Source organism: Pecten maximus, chromosome 5 (assembly GCF_902652985.1).
Source record: "Pecten maximus chromosome 5, xPecMax1.1, whole genome shotgun sequence".
Lineage (NCBI taxonomy): Eukaryota > Metazoa > Mollusca > Bivalvia > Pectinida > Pectinidae > Pecten > Pecten maximus.
The window spans coordinates 21,517,706-21,540,327 of record NC_047019.1 but is presented as its reverse complement, the minus strand read 5'-3'; the positions used below and the strand labels follow the sequence as shown (position 1 = coordinate 21,540,327).

Sequence of the window (22,622 nt, the reverse complement as noted above, 5' to 3'; positions counted from 1 at the left end):
CTTTTCTTTTTTGTTTGTTTTTTTTTTTTTTTAACAAACATATATACTCTCTGATAAAATAATTTTTTTTCATATATTCTTGGTAAGCCTTATTGGCCCCTTTCGGTCGCCCTCCCACGACATTAACACATAAAACGTGGGACAACTGTAAATACCAACGACAAGCGACTGGCGAATATGGGCCCGCCCAAACCGCCACAGAAAGAAGATTTACCGTCCCAATCCAGACAGGTGGTGTTGACCTATATAAATGTACAAGGGTATTTCCCACTCCAGACAGGTGGTGTTGACCTATATAAATGTACAAGGGTATTTCCCACTCTTGGCAGGTGGTGTTGACCTATATAAATGTACAAGGATATTTCCCACTCCAGACAGGTGGTGTTGACCTATATAAATGTACAAGGGTATTTCCCACTCTTGGCAGGTGGTGTTGACCTATATAAATGTACAAGGATATTTCCCACTCTGGGCAGATGGTGTTGACCTACATAAATGTACAAGGATATTTCCCACTCTAGAAAGTTGGTGTTGACCTACATAAATGTACAAGGAAAAGAGTCTCAGTAAAAGACATATTTCCCACCACATGTGGAAATCAAACTTTCGATATTTCTTTATCAATCAACTGAATCACTATGACTCTTATATTCTATATTTATGTTAATAAGCTTGATAAATAAACGGTTTGAAATTGTTGGCAACTGCATAACTTTTAAAGGACGATTATTGCATGAAATAATTCACAAAAGAATTTAAGGTTTGGAATTACCGTATAATACATTAATAATAATAATAAAAAAAAATTTAAAGATCAAAACTGGAAAATATGTCGCATATCGTGACTAAATCAGACCTGTGTATGAGTAATTACTGAACTATTATTGGACTAGGAAAGTGTTTTTGTTCTTTTTGGACATTCCTAAGGTATTTAACATTGATAAAATACTACAATACAGAATGACTCATGTAATGGACAAATAGAAATACAAAATGTATCGGGATAAGTTCTTGGGTAAATATTTAGAAATATATTCCTAATAAATATGACTATCATTTATTTGCACAAGCAAAAAGTATGTACATTAACGGTAGTGTCATGTGAAGTATTTCGGCAAAGGACATGAATGTGGCTGGTTTTAAATCCAGAACAGCTGTCATCAAACAAAAGGTTTGCTAGGAATACAAAATACTTATCAAAATTATATTTTGTGATTAACATTCTTGGTAGCTGATTGAATGAAACTGATATATCATTGGTACATACATGTACCCACTTGTGAAGCAGAAACAATGTTAGATGTGCTATCCTTGTAACCCGTCCCCTCCCTGTGAAATAAAAAAAGAGAGCAGTTTTGAGAAAGGCACCTACAAAAAGGAAATAAATAAATGAAATAATATAAACATTTGTGGTACTTTTATTTCTGTTGAAAAACAACAACTCCTGACTCTTGGTTCGTTCCTGCTGGTTCAATGTCAACTTTCTTTGACAAAGTTATCATGAAGTTCCATTGATTTACTACTTATATACATATACTGAATATCCTCCAAACCTTTAACACATCTTGTTTGATAGATAATCAATCACAGGTAATATTTTGTATTTACAGGTGATGTACCTGTCTTGTCTGCCGTACCTGGAGCAACTCTCACTCACCAACAACCCATGTGTACTGATGACTGCCTCCACCCCATATCCTTGTCTGTATATACATGTATCACCTATAACACCTCACAGACATTACATCATACACAAAAAATGTCTAGTTCATATTTAATAAGTTTATAATAATTATTTGGTCAAACTCATATTTTTATGCCATTATTGATCTAAAATGTTTTTGATATTCACAAAATTTTAAAAAGCACTTTAAAACCTGACTTGGTTTTGAGTACCTGAAATGATGATTAATATTTAAAATCCAAATTCAGAGTTTAAAATGTTCGTATAATTGATTCATAATTTTTATTTAAACTTACATATACTCCTTCTGTATGCTACCAGAACACTATGGGAACAGTCCAACATATACTCCTTGAAGTAATAGAGAAAACTTTCAGATATATTATCAGTTAATTTATAAAGCAAAAATGTTTCTGAAATATTTATATACACGTAGTAAACATATTTTTGTCGTAGCTCTTTAGTCACAAAATAATTATAAAAAATACATATATAAAAAATACATATATAATTATGTGGGTTTAAAGACATGTAGTTGAATGAAGTAGAAATGAATAAATTCAAGATATACAAATAAATTAAAATGAAGTGATTGTTTAGATGAGTATTGTTTGATATTTATCCTTGACTGTTACCAATGGCTTTGATAGTCGGCCTTTTATCCTCAACTGGATCAACTCCCTCAAGGTTCTGGATGGCTACCTCATCAGAGACAAAGAAAGGTAATTGTACAAGTATGGGGTTGTGAAACCATTAAATGTAATCACAAGAGTTGGAATTATACCAACATCTAAATGGAAGTAGATATAGATATAGAGGTAGATTTGGTTTATACCATAGTGTGGTAACATTAAGTTTTATACCTGATTTTACTTTGATAGCCTTTGGTCAAAGTTAAAAGAGTCAAAGGTCAAAGGTTATGATTAACCACTTATGAAAGAGTGTATCTTGTAGTGTATAATATCTTATTGTGACTCGGTGAATTAAAGGAAGCATCACTGGGACAAATAACTTGTCAGTGTCACTGTAGGCAAAATGGTGACAGGGCAAGTGTGGGCGGGCATATTAATTAGGTAAAATAAGAATCACAGTAAACTGCCATACTGTGATAATAGTTTGGTACTTACATAAGTCTGATGCATGAACAGTCTTCAGGCATTGCATATAGGCTGACCTGTACAGTCTCATACATAGACAGTATGTAGTCTGACCTGTACAGTATCATGCATAGACAGACAGTATGTAGTCTGACCTGTACAGACTCATACATAGACAGACAGTATGTAGTCTGACCTGTACTGTATCATACATAGACAGACAGTATGTAGTCTGACCTGTACTGTATCATACATAGACAGACAGTATGTAGTCTGACCTGTACTGTATCATACATAGACAGACAGTATGTAGTCTGACCTGTACAGTCTCATACATAGACAGACAGTATGTAGTCTGTCCTGTAAAGTCTCATACATAGACAGACAGTATGTAGTCTGACCTGTACAGACTCATACATAGACAGACAGTATGTAGTCTGACCTGTACAGTCTCATACATAGACAGACAGTATGTAGTCTGTCCTGTACAGTCTCATACATAGACAGACAGTATGTAGTCTGACCTGTACTGTATCATACATAGACAGACAGTATGTAGTCTGACCTGTACAGACTCATACATAGACAGTATGTAGTCTGACCTGTACAGTCTCATACATAGACAGTATGTAGTCTGACCTGTACAGTCTCATACATAGACAGACAGTATGTAGTCTGACCTGTACAGTATCATACATAGACAGACAGTATGTAGTCTGACCTGTACAGTCTCATACATAGACAGACAGTATGTAGTCTGACCTGTACAGTATCATACATAGACAGTATGTAGACTGACCTGTACTGTATCATACATAGACAGACAGTATGTAGTCTGACCTGTACTGTATCATACATAGACAGTATGTAGTCTGACCTGTACAGTCTCATACATAGACAGACAGTATGTAGTCTGACCTGTACAGTCTCATACATAGACAGACAGTATGTAGGCTGACCTGTACAGTCTCATACATAGACAGACAGTATGTAGTCTGACCTGTACAGTCTCATACATAGACAGACAGTATGTAGTCTGACCTGTACAGTCTCATACATAGACAGACAGTTTGTAGTCTGACCTGTACAGTCTCATACATAGACAGACAGTATGTAGTCTGACGTGTACAGTCTCATACATAGACAGACAGTATGTAGTCTGACATGTACAGTCTCATATATAGACAGACAGTATGTAGTCTGACCTGTACAGTCTCATACATAGACAGACAGTATGTAGTCTGACCTGTACAGTCTCATACATAGACAGTATGTAGTCTGACCTGTACAGTCTCATACATAGACAGTATGTAGTCTGACCTGTACAGTATCATACATAGACAGACAGTATGTAGTCTGACCTGTACAGTCTCATACATAGACAGTATGTAGGCTGACCTGTACAGTATCATACATAGACAGACAGTATGTAGTCTGACCTGTACAGTCTCATACATAGACAGTATGTAGACTGACCTGTACTGTATCATACATAGACAGACAGTATGTAGTCTGACCTGTACTGTATCATACGTCATAGACAGACAGTATGTAGTCTGACCTGTACTGTATCATACATAGACAGACAGTATGTAGTCTGACCTGTACAGTCTCATACATAGACAGACAGTATGTAGGCTGACCTGTACAGTCTCATACATAGACAGTATGTAGTCTGACCTGTACAGTCTCATACATAGACAGACAGTATGTAGTCTGACGTGTACAGTCTCATACATAGACAGACAGTATGTAGTCTGACCTGTACAGTCTCATACATAGACAGACAGTATGTAGTCTGACGTGTACAGTCTCATACATAGACAGACAGTATGTATAGTCTGACCTGTACAGTCTCATACATAGACAGACAGTATGTAGTCTGACCTGTACAGTATCATACACAGACAGTATGTAGTCTGACCTGTACAGTCTCATACATAGACAGACAGTATGTAGTCTGACGTGTACAGTCTCATACATAGACAGACAGTATGTAGTCTGACCTGTACAGTATCATACATAGACAGACAGTATGTAGTCTGACCTGTACAGTCTCATACACAGACAGTATGTAGTCTGACCTGTACAGTCTCATACATAGACAGACAGTATGTAGTCTGACCTGTACAGTCTCATACATAGACAGTATGTAGTCTGACCTGTACAGTATCATACATAGACAGACAGTATGTAGTCTGACCTGTACAGTCTCATACATAGACAGTATGTAGTCTGACCTGTACAGTATCATACATAGACAGACAGTATGTAGGCTGACCTGTACAGTCTCATACATAGACAGACAGTATGTAGTCTGACCTGTACAGTATCATACATAGACAGACAGTATGTAGGCTGACCTGTACAGTCTCATACATAGACAGTATGTAGTCTGACCTGTACAGTATCATACATAGACAGACAGTATGTAGTCTGACCTGTATAGTCTCATACATAGACAGACAGTATGTAGTCTGACCTGTATAGTCTCATACATAGACAGACAGTATGTAGTCTGACCTGTACTGTATCATACATAGACAGACAGTATGTAGTCTGACCTGTACTGTATCATACATAGACAGACAGTATGTAGTCTGACCTGTACTGTATCATACATAGACAGACAGTAGATAGTCTGACCTGTACAGTCTCATACATAGACAGACAGTATGTAGTCTGACCTGTACAGTCTCATACATAGACAGACAGTATGTAGTCTGACCTGTACAGTCTCATACATAGACAGACAGTATGTAGTCTGACCTGTACAGTCTCATACACAGACAGTATGTAGTCTGACCTGTACTGTATCATACATAGACAGACAGTATGTAGTCTGACCTGTACAGTATCATACATAGACAGACAGTATGTAGTCTGACCTGTACTGTATCATACATAGACAGACAGTATGTAGTCTGACCTGTACAGTCTCATACATAGACAGACAGTATGTAGTCTGACCTGTACAGTCTCATACATAGACAGACAGTATGTAGTCTGACCTGTACAGTCTCATACACAGACAGTATGTAGTCTGACCTGTACTGTATCATACATAGACAGACAGTATGTAGTCTGACCTGTACTGTATCATACATAGACAGACAGTATGTAGTCTGACCTGTACAGTCTCATACACAGACAGTATGTAGTCTGACCTGTACAGTCTCATACATAGACAGACAGTATGTAGTCTGACCTGTACAGTCTCATACATAGACAGTATGTAGTCTGACCTGTACAGTCTCATACATAGACAGACAGTATGTAGTCTGACCTGTACTGTATCATACATAGACAGACAGTATGTAGTCTGACCTGTACTGTATCATACATAGACAGACAGTATGTAGTCTGACCTGTACTGTATCATACATAGACAGACAGTATGTAGTCTGACCTGTACAGTATCATACATAGACAGACAGTATGTAGTCTGACCTGTACTGTATCATACATAGACAGACAGTATGTAGGCTGACCTGTACAGTCTCATACATAGACAGACAGTATGTAGTCTGACCTGTACAGTCTCATACATAGACAGACAGTATGTAGTCTGACCTGTACAGTATCATACATAGACAGTATGTAGACTGACCTGTACAGTCTCATACATAGACAGACAGTATGTAGTCTGACCTGTACAGTATCATACATAGACAGACAGTATGTAGTCTGACCTGTACAGTCTCATACATAGACAGACAGTATGTAGGCTGACCTGTACAGAGTCTCATACACAGACAGTATGTAGTCTGACCTGTACTGTATCATACATAGATAGTATGTAGACTGACCTGTACAGTCTCATACATAGACAGACAGTATGTAGTCTGACCTGTACTGTATCATACATAGACAGACAGTATGTAGTCTGACCTGTACTGTATCATACATAGACAGACAGTATGTAGTCTGACCTGTACTGTATCATACATAGACAGACAGTATGTAGTCTGACCTGTACAGTATCATACATAGACAGACAGTATGTAGTCTGACCTGTACTGTATCATACATAGACAGACAGTATGTAGGCTGACCTGTACAGTCTCATACATAGACAGACAGTATGTAGTCTGACCTGTACAGTCTCATACATAGACAGACAGTATGTAGTCTGACCTGTACAGTATCATACATAGACAGTATGTAGACTGACCTGTACAGTCTCATACATAGACAGACAGTATGTAGTCTGACCTGTACAGTATCATACATAGACAGACAGTATGTAGTCTGACCTGTACAGTCTCATACATAGACAGACAGTATGTAGGCTGACCTGTACAGAGTCTCATACACAGACAGTATGTAGTCTGACCTGTACTGTATCATACATAGATAGTATGTAGACTGACCTGTACAGTCTCATACATAGACAGACAGTATGTAGTCTGACCTGTACAGTATCATACACAGACAGACAGTATGTAGTCTGACCTGTACTGTATCATACATAGACAGACAGTATGTAGTCTGACCTGTACTGTATCATACATAGACAGTATGTAGACTGACCTGTACAGTCTCATACATAGACAGACAGTATGTAGTCTGACCTGTATTCATCATGTATATTTAGACTGTAGACACTATTAGATTTTGAGAATTATGCTGGCTGGTGTACAGAAAGCCTAAAAGATATTTTATCAAGCATATTTCTTCCTCAATATATTTTGTTAGGTGTATTGAACACACAACTGGATCAAACTATATGGATCTGACATTTGATGGTGATCAGTATTTTTTCTATAAAGATGAATTACAACTATAAGTGCTGATTAGGCTGCATCAGGGTTGAAACTCATCAGCGTGCCTCACAGTGGCTTGGTATAATCTAAGCATTTGTCTGGGCGATATAGTGCTGCTTCATTTAACAGTGCACATCAGCATGAATTACAAATCGCTCTTTCTGAAGTTGATGTATATGTTTTTGAAAGGCAGCTTAATGAATCTTGAAAATGCATGCATAACAGCCTTGATAGTTACATAGAGGGTGATTAAAAGCATTTGATAATCAAAAGTATTAAAAAGATGCCCATTCAAATTAGAAAACATATCTGACTCTCAAAGTATGGCTGTTAGATGATAATCATTTCAGCAAGTTTCATGGCACACTGCCAAATACAAAATATAGATTTCTGAATTGTCATTTCAGTTTAGCTAGGTTACAAATTGGAGGGAGAACATTATTGATGATTGAATTTTATGAAAATTTATAGAGAAAAAACAAACAATAAAGAAAATAATTCTTTGTAACAATCTTGGTAAGGCTTCACAATTTGGGTTTTCTTAGATTAAGAATGTCTTTTGATCAATAAAAAAGATTTGATCATTAAACACAAACATGTTCCCTTGTGGTTGATTCCTACAAATCTTCAATGTCAAATAAAATATTCCATCAATAACGATAAAAAACATTAAGTATAATTATTATTGTAATACAATCATGCCTGACTCGTTAGTGTGGACATAATTAGTCGTACAGTTAATTGGTTAGCATTTTCAGTAGAGAATGATTCATTTTGACCTTTGAACTGCAACCCTTGCATTAGAAAACCTCATGCTTCATTCGTTGTTGTTCATGGTGGATACTCCTCTCAATACACACAATACTGCACATTGAATTGGTGAGTGGTCACAAAATAGGGACAGAAAAGTTCAACACATCATTGCAAAATCTAAGTGAATCCTGTAATAACAGATAGATCTCATAGAATGTATTGTGTGCATCTTTCCTGATAGATTCACCTTAGTCCCTATATATTTCTGCATGTTCAATATTGGGACTTATCATCTGCATAAGGACAAAATTTGAAAATGATGTACCTCATTTGTTTCAGGTTGAAGGCTGAATGGATTTATTGCCAGGGCAAAGGTCGTCACTTCAAACCAGGACAGCATGTGGAGGTCGTGGAGTACCTGGCCAGCGTTTGTCCACTCACCAACTCTGCTGAGGTCAGTTTTAAACTTTCCGTTGTCTTACAGACTCTCATTTATCTATTACCTCGAGACAACATAAACTCTCAGAAACTTGAGGATAGAATACGGTCTTGTTGATGATAACCCCTGACGTGAGAGGGAGTTGGATGTTGTTTGCTGTTGTGACATTACATACTAAAGTGGAATTGAAACAAAATGTTGAACATGATAATATATACCTTTGTCAGTTTTGCATGTTTAGGAACAGGTATATCTTTCATTTATTTTTTTAAGTAATTGCGTATCAAGTATCATTCTCCATCCTTTGAGCTTTCAAAAACAGAAAAATAAACTGGATATGTCATCAATACCCTAATAACTTTGAGTCAATAACAATCAGAGAGGAGTTTAATATGCCTTAATGTGTTGTTCAATTTCAATTAAGAAATTGTCAAAAAATAGGTAAGAAGAAAAAAAAAACGATTTCATGGTTGTTCTTAGACTAAAGGAACATTTTTTTTTAATCCATTTGATTTTTGAATTCAGACTGTTTATAAGTAAGCAGATGTAGAGCTGAATGACATTAGGAAAATGACAAAAGTTGGATGACATTGTTACAAAAATAACAAAAGTTGGATGACATTGTTACAAAAATAACAAAAGTTGGATGACATTGTTACAAAAATAACAAAAGTTGGATGACATTGTTACAAAAATAACAAAAGTTGGATGAAATTGTTACAAAAATAACAAAAGTTGGATGCCATTGTTACAAAAATAACAAAAGTTGGATGTCATTGTTATAAAAATAACAAAAGTTGGATGAGCTGATGTATACTTTACATCTCCCAACCTCAGGCTCATTGGCTCTGAGGGGATGGTCATTGTGCAAGTTCCCGTCTTTGATGGGAGGATGCAGGTTCTTGGTTCTTATGGGATGCATATAGTTCTTTGATGGGGAGGAGGAGGAGGAGGGGCCTTAATGCAGAAAGGAAGCTCTTTACTCAGATGGGATGGTGCAAGTTCTTTGCTGTGAGAGGAAGGAGCAGGCTCTTGGCTTTTAGGTGTGGAGGTTTCTTGATTTGAGAAGATGCAACAAGTTCCTTGGTCTAAAGGGATGAACCAAATTCTTTGCTCATAGGGGATGAAGTGAGTTCTTTGCTCAAAACGAATGGGAAAGTTCTTTGCTCTGAGGTGATTGAGCATGCATGCTCTTTGCAATTTCTTGATTCTGAGGTGATGAAGAAGTTGGCTCTGAGGGAGTGTAGCAAGTTCTTGACTTTGAGAGGATGAATCATGTTCTTGAATATAAGGGGATATGCAGCAAGTTCTTGGCTTTCAGGCAATTAAGTAAGTTTTTGTCTCCGAAGGGATGAAACAAACTCTTGACTCTGAGAGAAGGTTCTTGACTATATAAGAGAACATTTGTGGGTAGATGCAGATTAAGTTGTAAGGATGGGGATGTTTTCTTGAGGATTAGACAAATCTTTGTCAAGTCTGTGGAGAACAACTATGAGGAGTAATCAGTCAGTCAGCTCTAGGTATGTATGACTGGGGAGTCATATTTATTAGATGTAAGGTTATCTTTACAGTTGCAGATGCAGTTTGCATGAACTTAAGTTAAAATTATTGTTCAGGTTCTGTTCAGTGTTTGGAGGTAATTTAAAAAAAAACTCCTTTAGACTAACATAGTAAGAATAACCATCAATAAATATATCAAATATGACAGGTGGTTTTCATTTCCAGGTATAATATTATACATTACCAAGGTATAGACGAAAATACAACTCAGATAAAATCAATATTGCTATTGGAGGTTGTACATGGGTCCTCAGTAAGCTTAAAGATATATTTACAGAAATTTGATAAGAATTCTCATTAGTCTGATTAATGTTATACACGTCCATTCTGTAGACAAGTTAGACACCCAGACTCATGTTGTATAAAAAATCTAGGATGTAGCTGGTAATTTATATCATCAGCACAGGAAGCTGTTGTCTGAAGCCCCTCACCCTGACAGATCAAACTGCCTGTTGTCAACCTTTGGATGGAGACAAGAGCCATTACCAGATCTAACATTAGGTTATAATTGTCATGAGTCAGCACTGTATTAGTGTTTATAGATCTTGTCTATCTTGGAGGAGGAAAATGGCATCAAGCGAGGTGTTGTAGATATAGCTCAGTAAATACACAGACCGAAGACATCTGGACTATTCTCCATTCATCGTGAGGTTTGCAGAACATTGAGAAATGGTATTGATCAGATATTGATGGCCTGGGGAATTTTAACATTTCAGTTGAACATTTTCAAACATAAACTGCCTTTGCCCAAATATTAAATTATTTGCATACAATAAAATATCCATCATGGTTAGACAACATTTTCCTCAAAATAGTAACTTTATCAGTTGATTTAGCCATTTTATGATAGAAGATAAGAATCTAATGAAAATTAATCAGCTGATCAATTGAGCAATGGATAGGGAATTTGTCATAGGTGTGGGATAGATAGGCCTTTGTGTCAGCAAAATAGTTGATGTTTTTTGTTTTAGGAAAAAAAGGTGTTTAAGTAAAGGTGTCCGGACTTGTACCTTTTATTTCGTGTAGCGACCACATCATATAGATGTAGTATACCATAGCATAACATCACAAAGAGCTATACAGTAGTGCATTGTATTGCATTAGATTCATGACAGAAATGGTTTTCCTTCAGTTTTTCCACTCTATTTACAAAATCTGTTATAATAAATGACTTTTTTTCAGTGAAAATATGATCAAAAGAAAAAACCTTCCTAATCATCCCTTTGTTTGACTTTGGTGAAGCTCATTTTGACCTATAATAGGAACTCGTTTGAATGAGGCACGGAAGTGTTGGGCCATTACTGGATATTATTGAATTGTGTCATCAAACACAGGAATGGTCTTCTGTGGACCAAGTTGTGTGATTCCTTGTCAACTTAATATACTGTAAGGCAAAATGTTCAATATTTTCATGATAATTAAAAACAGAATGTTCATCAACAAAACCTGAGAATAAAATTATTCCTTTCAGTTGATACACTGAATAGTACTCGCATTTTAAATTATACATACTTTGAAAAATAACAACAACAACAAAACAAAAAAAATTGCAAAAAAATGACTTACTGATTTACAAAGATTGAAGGCACTACAAAGAACTTTGTGAAAAGTATGTAATTATAGCCATATTATAAAAAGTTAGAAAATTGTGGATTAGTTATAATCTCCCTCCATTTCTGATGGCAAACACTGTACAGTCGAATCTGTATTAAGCGACCACTCAAGGGAAGTTGAAAAACGGTCTATTAATGGAGAGTGGTCTCTTAAAAGAGATGGTATCTTAAATTTAATAAATGTTCATGAGCTTTTTATTCACTTTATAAATTGGCAATAATGATTAATAATATATATGAAAAATAAACCACCACTTTAAATAAAACAAAACAAAAAACTTGTGGTTTTTTTGTGTTTTTTTTTTATAATTATAACTGTGCTAATTTTTCGTTATTTTTTTATTTTTTTTAATTTTTTCAGCATAGCAAAATACATCAATTAAACATGAAAAATACATTTCATTGGTTAATTAGATTACTTTCAAATTATTTATATATATATTCTTAATTCCTGAAATCCACTCCGAATATTATTTACGTTACTGCATTTCCTACTTTAAAAACAGCAACTTTTTCGCTAGCAAATATCTGTTTAATGTCTCAAAAAAGATAACAAATCACGATTTAACAGTAAGTTAACTGTTTATGCATTCCTTCATTGTTATATTTCTCATGCAAATTGATGTATCATATATAAAACATCTGAAAATCGTCAGAATTCTAGACAGTCTCTTCGCCTCCTCTCCCGTCCTTTTTCATGAAAAGTAAAACTACTTGGGTGTTATCAAGGTGAAAATGGTAATGGAAGGCATTTTGGAGACTTTTGGTCGCTTATTAGAGAGTTATTGTTATCACAGGAATGAAAAATTGTGGTCGCTGGTCGCGTAAACAGAGGGTCGCTTAATAGAGTTAAAATATATAGCGAAAACGCTCGGGAGGAATTGAAATGGTCGCTTAGAACAGAGGGTCGCTAAATAGAGTTGGTCGTTTGGGCTGATTCGACTATCAATTATTCCTATAGATACTGAGATGACTGTGTTTTACGTGTGTAACAACAGTAAATTACGTATTTAAGGATATATGTTACCTTACTGAGTTAAGAGTTATCTCCCTTAAATTTTCAATCTCATAAACAATAAAATTATGGTACCATTTATAAAAAAATTTCAAGAGTTGTAGAAAGGAATTCTTCAGAAGATGAAGTAAAATACACTGTTTAGCAGGATTTAACCTGAAATTTTTAAATCGTCCAAAATTACCATTTTTCATGAAGGTAGATAAAAAATGACAATTTGTGTACATCTTGAATCATAAATAGATTGCATTTTTATTGTTAGAACCATTTCTTTACATAAACACACTCCTTTTATGTATCTCAGTTGATAATGATCACAGTAATCCATTATTTGTTTTAATGATTCCCTGCAAAGCTCTGAGAATTGTCCATTTCCTGAAGAGCGACCTCCTCGATCAGGTGAGGTTGGCCAGTCTCGTAGCAACACAGCTGTTCAGTGAAGCTCCTTGTTGGTCCAGGGCTCTGTATTAACTGTTACATAATATCTTCTTAATATAGTAAATTCCTCAGTCTCTGTGTTTCAAATCATTCTTAGAATTTTTAAATCTTACAGATTCAAGCATAAAAAAATTCTTGTCTGTGTCTGATAACTGTTTAAAAAAGGAAATGAAATCTCGCAAAAAAACATGAAATTGATCATAAATGATGAATTGTTGACAGAATGAGTGGTCAATGAACATGTTAAGCCAAAAAAAAAACAGTTTGGGGGGGGATATAAAGAAGAAAGGAAAATAAACCTTACACATATTTCCAAAGTTCATACAATTTTTTTTTATGCTAATCTCAGGAACTGCTGATGCGATCTCTTCAAACTGTGATTGTCATGTGGCAGCTAGGGCATATATGTTTTACAGATATTTTCTAGGGAATACATGGACTATTTGTAATTATAGTCATTTTCAATTAATCTTGCATAGCAGTCTTTTATAATTGGGGCAGCTGTCTGCGCATGAATCTGGTAATGCTCCTGGTTAGATCTTGTTAACTAACATAACAACAATATACAGTCATAATTGAGATATATAGAAATATATCTGATGCAATTGATTACTCAATCTTCTGAAAAAATGCATGGCATTTCAGGTTCCTTTTCAAAGGAAGGTTTGTGTAATATGTGATACAGGGTTTCGCTCAGTGTAGGTAATATATGCTCAACAAACAGATTTCTGTAGACAAATTACGGACTATTACAACATACTAAACAATTACGTAAATATATTGATTGATATTGATCCCATCATTAAACATTGATCAGATATCAGTAATCTGGTTTATTTACCAAACTAGGAACATATGTATTGTAAAGGACTTTTGTATATGTTACCTGTACAGAATATAAAGAGAACTGTTTATTTATTCAGCTGTGTAGGCCCCCAACTTATTAAGTTACCATGAGTATTTGGTGAGAAATTCTGGTGATCACTTATTCATTTCTCTTAATTCCCAAGTTTTATAAACTATATATTTTTCAATTTTACGGGCTGTGTTAATGTCACTTGAAGTACGTATACAGTCGGAACTGGTTTGTGGGTATTAAATTTTTTTTTTTCCCCGCTCCATTCAATGACGGCAAATAAAGCAAAATGAAATCCCCCACAAATATTACCAACTATACTCTACAATTGGACTGGAGTAATGGGCAACACCTAGTCTTCTTCTTAAGACAATGATTATGAAGACTCATACTAACATTTGACTTGCATTCATATATAATTTGAAGTTGAACATTAAGCAAGTATCATCTATACACATTTATATGTATAAACTTGGATTTATTGTACATTGTATTTTCATTAGTACTATTGTACTTCCTTAAATGCTTGTTCATCAAGCTTAAAGATTTTCAGCTTTGTACTTTTCCTTAAATGTCCACACCATTAAAGATGGAAGCTATTTTATAGTAATATTCCCTTGATTGTACTTTTCATTTTGGTGTACTATGTAACATGAGTGCTATAAAGTGGCTCAACACTTGACCTCAAGGTCACACTAGTAATCGTTTGTTGGTATTAAGGCTTAGGTCTGATCCAACAGGTAAAAAAGTACAGGTATATAAATAAAGGTAAAATGATCTCCACTGTTAAGTACCTGTGTTATCAGAACCAGGTCAAATGTTATATAAGGGTGTCTCATGACAATTCAACCAAAAACATCAATAACACTTCATTGGAGACCTTCAAAGGGAGATAAATCATTGTGGAATGTTTGGAAGTGACATTTTGAAGAACTCTTTGTTTGAAGCTGTGAAGAATAGAAGTCCAGGTGTGAGTATATATATAATGTGCAGGATTATGTCTGTAGCAGTGTGTCGAGTAAAAAACAACACATTACATGAATCACTTTATGTGTTTGTTGTTGTGAGATGTATGGATGCATGTTTATCCCCTTATGTTAGGGGAAGTTATTGAAGAGTAACTGTCATGTTGTAAAAAAGGTTGAGCTTCCCCTCATGTTGTGAGAAGTACAGATAAGATGCCCATCAAATTGTGAGAGATATAGGTGAGTTGTCCTTTATTTTGTGAGAAATATTGATGAGTCATTCTGATGTTGTGCTGAACATCAATGAATTACCTGTATGTTGTGGAAAGTATCGGAGAGTTGCCCATATCGAGGATTTTTTTTTAAAGAAAAGCCTTCATGCATGTTGTAACAAGAAACAGTTGATCGATGTACCTATCATATTGTGAAAAATATGAGTGAGTTTCCTCTCAGGTTGTGAGAAATGTTGGTGAGTTGATGTCATGGGAAATATTGATGAGTCTTTCATTATGTGAGAAATATCAATGAATTATCTATCTAAGCATCATTGAGTTAACCATATACCAGGTATTGATAAAATAAGGAGGAAAGTAGCATTCATGTAAAAATCCATCATTTTGTGAGAAATGTTGTTGAGTAGCCCATTTACATAATGGGTATACTATTGATGAATTACCCTGAAATGTGTCATACAGAGGTGATCAAAGAGATGAAAGTGGCATCAGTTAGGTAATACCTTTGACTGATTATATATATTTATCACATTAATGCCAGTTATAGATAGGCGGGGAAAGTCTGCTTCCATTCCTGTCATGTATTGAATACTTAATTCAACTGTTTAAACTAATTCACATGAGAGAACTACAGCACTACAGTGGGCTTATTCACATGAAAACATAACAGCAAGACAATGGGCTTATTCACATTAAAGTATTACAGAAAAACAATGGGCTTATTCACATTAAAGTATTACAGCACTACAGTGGGCTTATTTACATGAAAACATTACAGGAAGACAATGGGCTTATTCACATTAAAGTATTACAGCAAAACAATGGGCTTATTTACATGAAAGTATAACAGCAAAAACAATGGGCTTATTCACATAAAAGTATAACAGCACTACAGCGGGCTTATTCACATGAAAGTATTACAGCACTACAGCAGGGCTTATGTACATGAAAGCATTTCAGCAATATAGCGGGCTTATTCACATGAAAATATTACAGCAAGAACTTATTTACATGAAAGCGTTACAGCACTACAGTGGGCTTATTATCCCCTCGCGACGAAAGTCGGGGAGGGGATATAGCGTTCCGTTCGTACGTAAGTATGTACTTACGTAAGTACTTATGTAAGTACTTACGTAAGTACGTACGTATGTTCACTTTTTGTCAGCGCTCTTGCGACTTCATTTTTGAACGGATTCTGACCATGCAAACTTCATATATGGGTCCAGCATGGGAATACCTTGAACGAGTTCGTGTTTCAGGGTGCCTAGGTCAAGGTCAAGGTCAGCCATACTATTTATAGAAAATCTTTGTCAGCACACTTGCGACTTCATTTCTGAACTGATCTTGACCAAACTTCATATATGGGTCCAGCATGGGAATACCTCGAACGAGTTCGTGTTTTAGGGTGCCAAGGTCAAGGCCAATGTCACCGTTACTATTTATAGAAAATCTTTGTCAGGGCTGTAATGCGACTTCATTTTTGAATGGATCCTGACCAAACTTCATATATGGGTCCAGCATGGCAATACCTCGAACGAGTTCGTGTTTTAGGGTGCCAAGGTCAAGGCCAATGTCACCGTTACTATTTATAGAAAATCTTTGTCAGGGCTGTAATGCGACTTCATTTTTGAATGGATCCTGACCAAACTTCATATATGGGTCCAGCATGGCAATACCTCAAACAAGTTCGTGTTTCAGGGCGCCAAGGTTAAGGTCAAGGTCAGCGTTACTATTTATAGAAAATCTTTGTCAGCGTTGTTGCGACTTCATTTTTAAACGGTTTCTGACCAAACTTCATATATGGGTCCAGCTTGCGTCAGAGTTCATGTGTTAGCACGCGAGGGGATTTGTATCATTTGCGATGCCTTGTTCACATGAAAGTATTACAGCAAAAACAATGGGCTTATTCACATGAAAGTATAACAGCACTACAGCGAGCTTATTCACATGAAAGTATTACAGCACTACAGCGGGCTTATTCACATGAAAGTATTATACAGCACTACAGTGTGCTTATTCACATGAAAGTATTACAGCACTACAGCAGGCTTATTCACATGAAAGTCTAACAGCAAAAACAATGGGCTTATTCACATGAAAGTATAACAGCACTACAGCGTGCTTATTCACATGAAAGTATTACAGCACTACAGCGTGCTTATTCACATGAAAGTATTACAGCACTACAGCGGGCTTATTCACATGAAAGTATAACAGCAAAAACAATCGGCTTATTCACATGAAAGTATTACATCACTACAGTGGGCTTATTCACAAGATTAGTCAGTTGTATTAGGAGTATCTGTGATAAACAATATGGACACTAGCATGGAAAATTCAAATGTCATTTTCAAAAAAATTTACTTGTTTGTATTTTATATGATTTATTTCTGTAAAATTTGTTTCTGCAATACTTGAACAGTAGACCAAAATTTCCCCACAGAATTTCAAGTACAAATTGATAACCTCTTAGAGATTTGATATCAGGAAATTCACAAAATCTGTCAAATTCAATGGGCAGAACTTCAGGGGTGTAAGCTGAACTTGAAATTCCCACTTGAGCTCAACAAGCCAAGTTTGACTGTCAGACAGTCAGATACATGGTGGTGACCTTTTGTGACCCTAAGTGAAGCCTTTGACTTTGTTGTGTTGAGAAACCTATCAGATGCTGATAACATGGATAGCACAAAGGCAATGTGAGCATCTATACCCTTTTATTGGGAAATTGATTTAACATGTAAGTATAAAGATATAGGATAAGTTATTTATAATACATCATAGGTTTATGTCCCTGATCCTTTTGGAGACTTTTGTGTACACAGTTTTTAGCCACCAGTAGGGGGTCGTCTGGGAGACCCTCCTACACTCCTAGCTCTTTAGTGTAAACCTCAAACTTTTCCTTAACTGACAAGTTAAAGTGGAATCTCAATGAAGTGCAGTGTTAACTGGACCAACAGAGTGTATATACACTTGAATGTATTTGTCAATTCTGTATTTATTGTCCTCACTCCATATTAGAAAAAAAAAATCAAAATAAATAATTAAATGATTTTGAAGATTTGACATGTCGTTTAACCGAAACTTATGATATATTGGTTCAGTAGCACATAGAACATCGAAATATTGGGTCAATGACACAGAACTACACTCAGTCAGAGTATAGAGATGATCAGGTCAGTCATACAGAAATATTTCAATATCGAGTCAATAGTACACAACATTTTCAGTAAAAATAATTCATTTTTGGGTCTCCAGAACATTTTAATATTGGACCAATAGGATTTTGAATTATTATTTAGTAATATAAAACATTAGAAGCTGGTTAGGTTCAACAATACCTAAATCTGTAACAGTGATTTGGTAGTAATACTAGAATCTTGTCTGTTACTTTGTGGTAGTCAGCCAGTCGTGTAATCTGCTGACATAAGCCAGTAGGCCATTTCTCTTAAGTGTATAATACTTTATCATTGATCAGTTAATGACCAAATGAAATATCCCCAGTAGGGTAAGGATTGACAAGTGGTCAGTTACATTCAATGCTATAAATTTCCCTATTTAAGGTTTGGCATTTTTGGGCACTGACCAAGTGTAGTTTGTGGTCAGTCACATCCAGCTGACTGACCTTTGTTCACCCCTAATGTCTATGTTTGTTTAATTGTCCATTTCAGAATCAATAGAACTGTGAATTATCAGACCTGTAGGTACAGTATGTTGTGTGTGGTGTACATGATATACTCCCTGACCATAGATATTTCTATACTGTATGTTTACCTGTTAATCAGGGATCTAGCACTGAGTTAGTATGATTACTGGACAAAGGATTGGGAAACCAGTCCATCATTGATCTTTATGTACAGTTAGACAGTATGATGGAACACATTACTGATCTATATGTACAGTGAGACAGTATGATAGAACACATCACTGATCTATATGTACAGTGAGACAGTATGATGGAACACATCACTGATCTATATGTACAGTGAGACAGTATGATGGAACACATCACTGATCTATATGTACAGTGAGACAGTATGATGGAACACATCACTGATCTATATGTACAGTTAGACAGTATGATGGAACACATCACTGATATATATGTACAGTATGATAGAACACATCACTGATCTATATGTACAGTGAGACAGTATGATGGAACACATCACTGATCTATATGTACAGTGAGACAGTATGATAGAACACATCACTGATCTATATGTACAGTTAGACAGTATGATGGAACACATCACTGATCTATATGTACAGTGAGACATTATGATAGAACACATCACTGATCTATATGTACAGTGAGACAGTATGATGGAACACATCACTGATCTATATGTACAGTGAGAGAGTATGATGGAACACATCACTGATCTATATGTACAGTTAGACAGTATGATGGAACACATCACTGATCTATATGTACAGTGAGACAGTATGATAGAACACATCACTGATCTATATGTACAGTGAGAGAGTATGATGGAACACATCACTGATCTATATGTACAGTTAGACAGTATGATGGAACACATCACTGATCTATATGTACAGTGAGAGAGTATGATGGAACACATCACTGATCTATATGTACAGTTAGACAGTATGATGGAACACATCACTGATCTATATGTACAGTGAGACAGTATGATAGAACACATCACTGATCTATATGTACAGTTAGACAGTATGGTGGAACACATCACTGATCTATATATACAGTATGATGGAACACATCACTGATCTATATGTACAGTTAGACAGTATGATGGAACACATCACTGATCTATATGTACAGTGAGACAGTATGATGGAACACCAATCAACCACAGATAAATTGTGACAATAAATAGATTTAACATACTAAATTTTGGTGAGTTAATGCACTGGGATATATATGAACACAATTTAACAAATCTTAACCCACACGGCGGACTAGAATAGTAGTTACAGAATTTATGGTATTTATAAAACATTGTAGATATTGCATACTTAACCATTTCTATGTACCCATTGGAAAACCTAGTTCACCATCGTCAATGACATCATATACTGTACTTGGTAGGTGGGTAACATATTGAGAAGACTGACTAATTTTTGTTGACCAATCAAATGATGTCTAACCTGAAGTCTGCTTGTTGAGTAGTTTATTGCTGTAACTTTTGTTTTTTTTCCCCTAAGTGCCTGAAAATAGCCATAAAAGTACTTTACAGAATCTACTAGTCGACATCATAATGCCAGGCACTTGGAGTTTTCCCTGACAATTTTACATGATGTGCCCCTTTAAAAGTTGTAAAGGACACTTCCTTATTGGTACCTAATTATAACAAACATGTATATATAGGGATTGACTTCAGGATCTCATAACCATAATTCATACAGGTCAGTTAAAATCGTGGGAAATCATGTCAGACAAACAGTTGTGGATTTATATTTATAGTGTTGATTACTAAAAAAACTGTTAGTTTTACCTCCTGTATTGAAGTTAGTGGGCTGGAGTCGGGTGTCCGTTATACCTCCTGTAATGAAGTCAGTGGGCTGGAGTCGGGTGTCCGTTATACCTCCTGTAATGAAGTCAGTGGGCTGGAGTTGGGTGTCCGTTATACCTCCTGTAATGAAGTCAGTGGGCTGGAGTCGGGTGTCCGTTATACCTCCTGTAATGAAGTCAGTGGGCTGGAGTCGTGTGTCCGTTATACCTCCTGTAATGAAGTCAGTGGGCTGGAGTCGTGTGTCCGTTATACCTCCTGTAATGAAGTCAGTGGGCTGGAGTCGTGTGTCCGTTATACCTCCTGTAATGAAGTCAGTGGGCTGGAGTCGTGTGTCCGTTATACCTCCTGTAATGAAGTCAGTGGGCTGGAGTCGTGTGTCCGTTATACCTCCTGTAATGAAGTCAGTGGGCTGGAGTCGTGTGTCCGTTATACCTCCTGTAATGAAGTCAGTGGGCTGGAGTCGGGTGTCCGTTATACCTCCTGTAATGAAGTCAGTGGGCTGGAGTCGGGTGTCCGTTATACCTCCTGTAATGAAGTCAGTGGGCTGGAGTCGTGTGTCCGTTATACCTCCTGTATTGAAGTCAGTGGGCTGGAGTCGGGTGTCCGTTATACCTCCTGTAATGAAGTCAGTGGGCTGGAGTCGGGTGTCCGTTATACCTCCTGTAATGAAGTCAGTGGGCTGGAGTCGTGTGTCCGTTATACCTCCTGTAATGAAGTCAGTGGGCTGGAGTCGGGTGTCCGTTATACCTCCTGTAATGAAGTCAGTGGGCTGGAGTCGGGTGTCCGTTATACCTCCTGTAATGAAGTCAGTGGGCTGGAGTTGGGTGTCCGTTATACCTCCTGTAATGAAGTCAGTGGGCTGGAGTCGTGTGTCCGTTATACCTCCTGTAATGAAGTCAGTGGGCTGGAGTCGTGTGTCCGTTATACCTCCTGTAATGAAGTCAGTGGGCTGGAGTCGTGTGTCCGTTATACCTCCTGTAATGAAGTCAGTGGGCTGGAGTCGTGTGTCCGTTATACCTCCTGTAATGAAGTCAGTGGGCTGGAGTCGTGTGTCCGTTATACCTCCTGTAATGAAGTCAGTGGGCTGGAGTCGGGTGTCCGTTATACCTCCTGTATTGAAGTCAGTGGGCTGGAGTCGGGTGTCCGTTATACCTCCTGTAATGAAGTCAGTGGGCTGGAGTCGGGTGTCCGTTATACCTCCTGTAATGAAGTCAGTGGGCTGGAGTTGGGTGTCCGTTATACCTCCTGTAATGAAGTCAGTGGGCTGGAGTCGTGTGTCCGTTATACCTCCTGTAATGAAGTCAGTGGGCTGGAGTCGTGTGTCCGTTATACCTCCTGTAATGAAGTCAGTGGGCTGGAGTCGGGTGTCCGTTATACCTCCTGTAATGAAGTCAGTGGGCTGGAGTCGGGTGTCCGTTATACCTCCTGTAATGAAGTCAGTGGGCTGGAGTCGTGTGTCCGTTATACCTCCTGTAATGAAGTCAGTGGGCTGGAGTCGTGTGTCCGTTATACCTCCTGTAATGAAGTCAGTGGGCTGGAGTCGGGTGTCCGTTATACCTCCTGTAATGAAGTCAGTGGGCTGGAGTCGTGTGTCCGTTATACCTCCTGTAATGAAGTCAGTGGGCTGGAGTTGGGTGTCCGTTATACCTCCTGTAATGAAGTCAGTGGGCTGGAGTCGTGTGTCCGTTATACCTCCTGTAATGAA

The 22,622-nt window shown here is 36.8% G+C and overlaps 2 protein-coding genes across 4 annotated transcripts in view; both read left to right on the top strand.

Annotated features, from left to right (window-relative positions):
• The window catches only part of LOC117328358 (centrosomal protein of 97 kDa-like), a 41,348-nt gene extending 31,017 nt beyond the window's left edge, over positions 1-10,331 (top strand). The window contains exons 7-10 of the mRNA XM_033885884.1: positions 1,611-1,715; positions 2,372-2,406; positions 8,640-8,754; positions 10,311-10,331. Coding sequence (XP_033741775.1) covers positions 1,611-1,715; positions 2,372-2,406; positions 8,640-8,754; positions 10,311-10,331 — 276 coding nt within the window. The remainder of the gene's footprint in view (positions 1-1,610; positions 1,716-2,371; positions 2,407-8,639; positions 8,755-10,310) is intronic.
• The window catches only part of LOC117327494, a 71,195-nt gene continuing 50,890 nt past the window's right edge, over positions 2,318-22,622 (top strand). For all 3 annotated transcript variants that reach the window (XR_004532651.1, XM_033884505.1, XM_033884508.1), the window contains exons 1-2: positions 2,318-2,406; positions 8,640-8,754. The gene's annotated coding sequence lies outside the window, so the exon portion shown is untranslated. The remainder of the gene's footprint in view (positions 2,407-8,639; positions 8,755-22,622) is intronic.